This window comes from Scardinius erythrophthalmus (assembly GCF_964197995.2).
Source record: "Scardinius erythrophthalmus genome assembly, chromosome: 22".
In the NCBI taxonomy this organism is placed as follows: domain Eukaryota; kingdom Metazoa; phylum Chordata; class Actinopteri; order Cypriniformes; family Leuciscidae; genus Scardinius; species Scardinius erythrophthalmus.
This window is the reverse complement of record NC_138242.1, coordinates 23,893,766-23,901,896: the sequence shown is the minus strand read 5'-3', so window position 1 is coordinate 23,901,896 and position 8,131 is coordinate 23,893,766. Positions and strand designations below refer to the sequence as shown.

General features: G+C 33.8%; 1 protein-coding gene across 1 annotated transcript; it reads right to left on the bottom strand.

Moving 5' to 3' along the window:
* Window positions 1-5,862: 5,862 nt before the first annotated feature.
* ccl20b (chemokine (C-C motif) ligand 20b) lies at window positions 5,863-7,229 on the bottom strand (the record flags this gene model as incomplete). The annotated part of the gene is made up of 4 exons (XM_081352775.1): window positions 7,094-7,229; window positions 6,520-6,622; window positions 6,013-6,090; window positions 5,863-5,911 (listed from the first exon to the last, which is right to left on the bottom strand). The coding sequence occupies exons 1-4, from the start codon at window positions 7,158-7,160 to the stop codon at window positions 5,863-5,865; spliced, it is 297 nt and encodes a 98-aa protein (XP_081208901.1). The 5' UTR covers window positions 7,161-7,229.
* Window positions 7,230-8,131: the final 902 nt, after the last annotated feature.

Sequence of the window (8,131 nt, the reverse complement as noted above, 5' to 3'; positions counted from 1 at the left end):
CCTGTTTTTTTCTGTATTTTGATCAAATAAATGCAGGCTTGTAGAGCATAATAAGAAACTTCTTTCAAAAACATTAAAGATAGTAATGGGTCCAGACTTTTTACTGGTAGCTACTACATCAAAATTTATCTAAGGTAATCTCTTTTTTGTTTAATGAAGATGTTATTGTTCTTGTTGTTATTTTTAGCTGTTTTATTCAGTTTATTCACAGTTCCAGAATCCCACTTCAGTAGATGAACATGAACCTGCTTTTATAATTGTTTTCATAGCTGCGTTATGGGCAGGATTTTTCCCTCCCATTTAATCAATATCTGCAGATATTGTCATATTATTAATATCAGTAATATGATATTATGTATTGCATTGCTACCTTAAATATGCTATACACAAATCAAGTGGAAGAGAAAGATACGATCGCTACTGAGCAGGAAAAAAATTCTAATCTAATATTCGTATAGGCTATGATGTCAGGGTATTATCTAATCATCAGCATCAGAATATAGAAGATAGACCCATAGATATGAGATCCTTTATTTGAAACATTTAAAAATGTTGCAGTGTGTTGGTTTTTTTAACTTTGAATACAAACGTCTTGTCTTTTACTTTTGTAGCTTTTTACTAGTCAGCTCCCAACGCGATGTTATTCGTTGTACGCGCAAATTCAAAGCGTCGCGTCTGGGCACGTTAGACGCTCGCGCTCTTTTAAACTCGTAGACTAGACAAACAAAGCGGTGAATGATTTTTCCAGAAATACGCTGATCTACAGTAGCCCACACGTTTATATTTAAAATACATTGCAATCACTCCAAAATCGATGACCTGCATTTCGAGCTGTGCTTCTTTGCGTGCCTATTTAGGCTTTTGCTTCGCACTCGTAGCACCTGATGGATGCGTTCGTTGACCGCCTCTGACCGCCGCTGACGTCCCCTCGGACTTAACTGGCTGGCGCCTCTATATATACAGTCATGGGCTGGCGTTAATGTGACGTAATGTAACAGTCTATGGTTAAGATAAACATCGTCACTATTTTTAGTTAATTAATACATTTTGAAATAAATTGTAGATAGGACATTTGTACATTTTTTTTGTTTTTTTTTGTCCCTCTGTCTGGGCCCCATCCCGCCAATCGGGCCCTAGGCACGTGCCTAGTTTGCCTTTGCGTTAATCCGGCTCTGCCTGTAGTACTTCCACTAAATGTTTTCACCTTCCTACTTCTTGTGTTACACCAGCTGTGTAGCCTAATATTTTTGTCAGCAATTTCTTTTTCACTCTAATGTTTCTGACAATAAGGAGCTAGATCGACATCTTAAGCTTTATTTGTATGATATTCACAATGCAAAATACCTTACTGCAAAATATTTGCTAATGATTTACATTTATTATTGTCATATACAGTCATTATACAGTTAAAAAAATATCCTCCAATAAAAAAGCATTGGCATCTTGTATTATAGAACAATTTTTATGTACATTGTAATATATATTTTTCCACTGTATCTCTTGTTCTTTGTTCTGTATTATCTTTTTTTCTTTTGTATCTGTACTGAATTATGCAATACATTTTTTGACACAAATTATACTTCACAAAATGCTCCCATGGGAAGTAACTCTCAAAGGTAATGGACAAGGGATTATGATGGAGTATGTTGTAGACTTCTGTTTTGCATGGCATCATGCAGACAAAAATGTGCAATATGTATACCAAAATGTAATTAATTTGTATTCGAAATCACTAAAAAGCCCTTAATGCTTATTATTATATAAAACAAACTGTTACATTTTATGGAAAAAGTACTTTACAGTTGTCACGTTTGGTTTGGGGTTTTGTATTCATGTCCATGTTTTCATGTCTCATTTTGAAGTTTTCCCATTGTCATGTTCCTGGTTTTTCATTTTTATTTTTGTATTAGTTCACATTTTTGTAAATAAACTGCACACGGGTTCTCACTACACTCGGCTTCAGTGGACTTCTGTGACAACAGTGTAATGCGTATCCCCAAATTTTATGGATTTTGGATTTGCATTTGTGAAAACAAAAGAGAATACTTTTCCTCTTTTTTGTCTTTTTCTTTTCTTTTGGTTTTATTTTTCAGACTGTGTTGTTCATTGTGTTAAATGTATTTTATAATACATAATAATACATGTATAAATCATTCTGAATAATAATAAATCAATAATTTAAATAATAATAATAATAATAACCTTTTTGTGCCATTGTAATTAGTGTGTAAGTTACACACATCATGATCTATTTCAAACAAATATGTGTGATAAGCTTACCTTTTTGTCTGTGTTAAAGGTGCAATCTGAACTGGAAAAAAACTGGAACAAAACCGGCATAGAAGAAGGAAGTGGTGAATAAAAAAAATTTCCTTGTTTTCTTTTTCTTTTACTGTATGGGCATGTTTGTGTAGGCTATTATCAAAATATATTCATTGTGCAGTAAGAATTATCTTACAAACTGTTAAAAACTCTTGAATCACTTTGTTGAGAATTGATGATTTCACCGTTACATTAGATGCACTTGTGTTATATCCTAAATAAAGAGCACAGATTTTATAAAGCGATAGCTGACCCCAAAATCTAAAATGTCATTTACTCACCCTCATGTTCCAGACCAGTATGAGTTTATTTCTTCTGTTAAACACACAAAATATATATACACTCACCCAAAGGATTATTAGGAACACCATACTAATACTGTGTTTGACCCCCTTTCGCCTTCAGAACTGCCTTAATTCTATGTGGCATTGATTCAACAAGGTGCTGAAAGCATTCTTTAGAAATGTTGGCCCATATTGATAGGATAGCATCTTGCAGTTGATGGAGATTTGTGGGATGTGGTGGAACGGGAGCTTCGTGCCCTGGATGTGCATCCCACAAATCTCACAAATATGCTCTATTGGGTTGAGATCTGGTGACTGTGGGGGCCATTTTAGTACAGTGAACTCATTGTCATGTTCAAGAAACCAATTTGAAATGATTCGAGCTTTGTGACATGGTGCATTATCCTGCAGGAAGTAGCCATCAGAGGATGGGTACATGGTGGTCATAAAGGGATGGACATGGTCAGAAACAATGCTCAGGTAGGCCGTGGCATTTAAACGATGCCCAATTGGCACTAAGGGGCCTAAAGTGTGCCAAGAAAACATCCCCCACACCATTACACTACCACCACCAGCCTGCACAGTGGTAACAAGGCATGATGGATCCATGTTCTCGCCAAATTCTGACTCTACCATCTGAATGTCTCAACAGAAATCGAGACTCATCAGACCAGGCAACATTTTTCCAGTCTTCAACTGTCCAATTTTGGTGAGCTCGTGCAAATTGTAGCCTCTTTTTTCCTATTTGTAGTGGAGATGAGTGGTACCCGGTGGGGTCTTCTGCTGTTGTAGCCCATCCGCCTCAAGGTTGTGCGTGTTGTGGCTTCACAAATGCTTTGCTGCACACCTCGGTTGTAACGAGTGGTTATTTCAGTCAAAGTTGCTCTTCTATCAGCTTGAATCAGTCGGCCCATTCTCCTCTGACCTCTAGCATCAACAAGGCATTTGCCCACAGGACTGCCGCATACTGGATGTTTTTCCCTTTTCACACCATTCTTTGTAAACCCTAGAAATGGTTGTGCGTGAAAATCCCAATAACTGAGCAGATTGTGAAATACTCAGACCGGCCCGTCTGGCACCAACAACCATGCCACGCTCAAAATTGCTTAAATCACCTTTCTTTCCCATTCTGGCATTCAGTTTGGAGTTCAGGAGATTGTCTTGACCAGGACCACACCCCTAAATGCATTGAAACAACTGCCATGTGATTGGTTGATTAGATAATTGCATTAATGAGAAATTGAACAGGTGTTCCTAATAATCCTTTAGGTGAGTGTATTTTGAAGAATGTTTGTAACCAGACAGTTGATGGACACCATTGACTTCCATAGTATTTGTTTTTCCTACTATGGAAGTCAATGGCTATACCATCAACTGTCTGGTTACAAACATTCTTTAAAATATCTTCTTTTGCGTTCAACAGAAGAATGAAACTTTGGAACGAGTAGTTCATTTTTGGGTGAACTTTCCCTTTAAGGAAAATAGCAGTTGAGTAAAAAAAAATAAAAACACCTTTAGGTTGAAACCTAAAACTGGTGGAGGAGAAGGAAGTGGTAAATAAAATCCCCCTATTCTTTACTTGTGCTGTGCAAATCAGAGCATATTAGATGTACTTTTAGATCCTTAAGTGCACAATAAAGAGCACATTTGTGTCTTAATGAAAACAGCAGATCAGAAATGTTTTGCTGGCGTGCAACCTACTGTAACAACAACTCAACAAGGATGTGCTTTTACTAAACTACATTGAGCAACTGATCATTGTGAGAGAAGTGACTAACAGGAACTTTTAGTGTAAAGCTGCACGTTGCAACTGAAATAAGAGACGATCTGCAGAATTTCAGCAATCCAACACAGTCTGTAGTAAATTGGCTTGAAAAGGTTACCATTCTGGCTGGGCCGGTCTTGATTCTGGATCCAAACGTACATGAACAAGGCTCTTTTAAACAACCATTCTTACACTGAAAAACCCAACAAGTTAACTCAACTGAAACTGATTGAGGAAACTGATTGCGGCAAACCATTTAAGTTTAAAAATAAATACATATGAGTATTGTGAACTTATATCAATATATATAAGTTCACAATACTCATATGTATTTATTTTTAAACTTAAATGGTTTGCCGCAATCAGTTTCCTCAATCGGTTTGAGTTGAGTTAACTTGTTGGGTTTTACAGCTTTTGCAAAATGTGCAAGAATTATTTGACAAAAGCTCCAAAATCCTTTCACTTCTAGATTGTCCAGTCTTTTACATGACTGCATACTCTCATTTTAACTTGATGACAAGCTTGGCGGTTTGTATTTGGTGTGTTATTTTACGGAAAGCCATATTATATAACCAGTTGAAGATTTTTAGGTATCCATTTTAGTGTTTTCACTCCATTGACATCTAAACTTTTTCAAAGACTGTTTGATTAATTGATTGATATTAATCGTGCTTGTCATTTTTGAGCAAAATAATCATGATTATCGTGCAGTCCTACAAAAATGTAATTGAATAGTTAGTAACCATTCTCAATAAAAATAGCTCTTTTGATTTGTAAAAAAATAAAATAAAAACTTTTTTTAAACTAAAATCCATTGTATAATAATTTTCATTGTAGTGCTAGTATATTGTTGTAGTTCAGCACAGATATTGAGTGAAATAAAGGACCTTTATTTAAAAATGCAGTAAATACAGAAAATATAATTGAAATGTAATAGAAAACAAACAATATATATATACAATTGCATAAAATGTTTATTTAATTTTATATTAAGAGGAAAACTAAATTTCCTACTTTGTCAAGGGCAAGACTTGAACAGAAGAGGGCAGCAATGAGTAACCAAAGGCAACATTCAAGAGACATTTTGTGAATGTTAGAATCTTATCAAATATATAATTCCTTTAAATATATTATTTCTTTATAAGAAACATTTAAATAGTATTTGAATTAGTAAAAAAAAAAATTGTGAGATAGTTATCAATACAAAAAGCTCTAAATTATTTTGCTTTGTAAAAAAGTAAAATAAAAAACACAAAAAAACACAAAAAGGTCTAAAATACAGCTTATGAATCCGCCCTCTATAAATACTCTGTTTATATACAGAATATTATGTTTATATACAGAAATACAGAAAGTGCAATTAAGTAATGCCAATAAAGAATATATATATATATATATATATATATATATATATATATATATATATATATATATATACACTATATATATATATATATATATATATATATATATATAAGAGTAACAAGTTATCTAATATGGATGTCTAATGCCCGTGTCCTTCACTCTTGCTGCTTTCATCCTATAGGGGACAGAATATTTTTTCCATCAATTTATTTTTTAAGCACACAATATAGGACTGCATTCTTTCATGTTAGTAATTGATAAGTCACTTTCTCTTACTTTAGGCACGTGACTCTGTTTTGCGTCCAATTTTGTGCAGGGTCAGCGCAGACTGATTTTCCTTTTTCGGTGTGGAAGCTGCAATGACATAACATGCCATGAACTCAAGCACCAGAGACATTATTATCCTTATTATGTCCATAAAATAAAGGACTACACATTTTATTCATGGCATTGCAAATTCAACCCGCAAAATATACAAAGAAAGAATTTTTGCTAAATCAGAAAAAAAAAAATCTGTTATAAATGCAAATGATAATGCTTTATATTTAAACTCAATATGACAAAGCTTAGAAATGCACATTCAATGCACATTCAATTTTTCCATATATTCACGCATAACAATACACAGGCTTATTCTGTATTATTACTATTTGTCACAATTGGTGAAATAATCAAAACTATAATATAACACATTTTGCCTTTGTGCACTTATATATAGTCATTTATTATACAATTTCAAACTTACACAGAGTGCATCAAACATGCAAAATAAAAAATACTTACATGATAGCTGCAAGATCACAGCCGCCAGTTATAGGTTGGATATCATAGCCTTTTAGAACTGCACAGCGTCTGGGTCTTTTAGTGTAACTGAGGCAGCAACTACCTGTGATAAAAAGGGAAAAGAGTTATTCACGTCTTTACACATCTACAGGCTGTGTCAAACTTTCCACTACTGTCCAAAATGACAAAACAATAGTAAACGGTATTGTAGTGTTAGTGTAGCATTAAGGACTTTAACATGCATTAGTTTAAAAGACAGCTACTACAAGGGTTTCTAATTTAAATTCAGCTATAGGATAGGCCCATAACTCAACAAGTAATGAGATCCATCTTGTTTTTGTACTACAATTGTACCCTCGATCATGAAACATAATCTTAATTTTTAAAGTGATACTAGTCCATGCAATCAATGGGTTATGTAATTAAAATATATATATATATTTTATAGCAGTTGCTCAACATTTCATCAGCACATTTTTACAGAGTCAAATAACAACATGCTGGCGGATCATTCAATAGAGCGCATTCAATTTAAAAGATCTATTGCAAATTCCTTGGAAGCACTATCACTCACCTGCCTCTGTCTCCGCGTGAAAAATGAGGAGTGTAACGAAAGCGAAAATCCAAATCTTTATTACCATTTTTGAACTTTGGAAGTAGTCCAGTATCTCATAAAGTATTAAAGTGTTGTTAAGAGAGTGGTAATCCACACAGAGAAATGATCTGAAGAGTGTGAGTTAGAAAGCCCTTTGATTTGTCTTTTAAGCCCTTGATTTGGGTTTCCCCCACCTTTGGAATTTATGTTTACTCCCCTTTGAAATTCCTCAGTGGATATGTATACGCCACTGAATGAGCAGGTGTGAGACAGTTGAATAGTAATCTACTTCCTGCTTACAAAAAACACATTCCTCTGAATGATGGTCTGATAGCCTATTAAGTTTCTGAAATACATGTATTACATTATGCTTGAAGATACACATTTGATTAATTTAAAGGCTAATTTACAAATAAATGAATTCCTTTAAAATCTGACTTTTTCCTGGAAAAGCGTTCAGATGAAAAAACAAACAAAAAACTATTACCATTTTGTTCAAATTCTGTTTGTCCAAACCCTTTTTAAACAGGCCAATGAGGGATATTTTGTAAATGTTATGGATACCTGATCATAAATACATGGAATGAACCAACCAATTAATAGATTAGATAAAGATTCATAAACATTTTTATGCCTTTAAAGTTTGTGTATGATTTACATTTTAGATGCTGTCTATTCAAATGTAGGCTATGTATGATAGAACCATGTGACGTAGATTAATACGTATCAGATTATCATGTTGCAACCTTGCAATCAGACAAAATTATTATAATAAACAGATTCAGTATTGCTCAAAATGAATACAAATAGTAAACTGCTGCAAACTCAGAATATTACGCAAACCTGCAATAATTAAATATATTTTAAAAATAAAACAAGTATAAGCTACTTTATGTATTTCAATTAGCCAAATTTACTTTAGATAAGCATCACATGTGTGTTAAATTTTGTTTCGTTTTTATTGCTGAAGTATTATGGCTGCGTTTAACTTTTAACACTTTTAAACACACTCGTGAA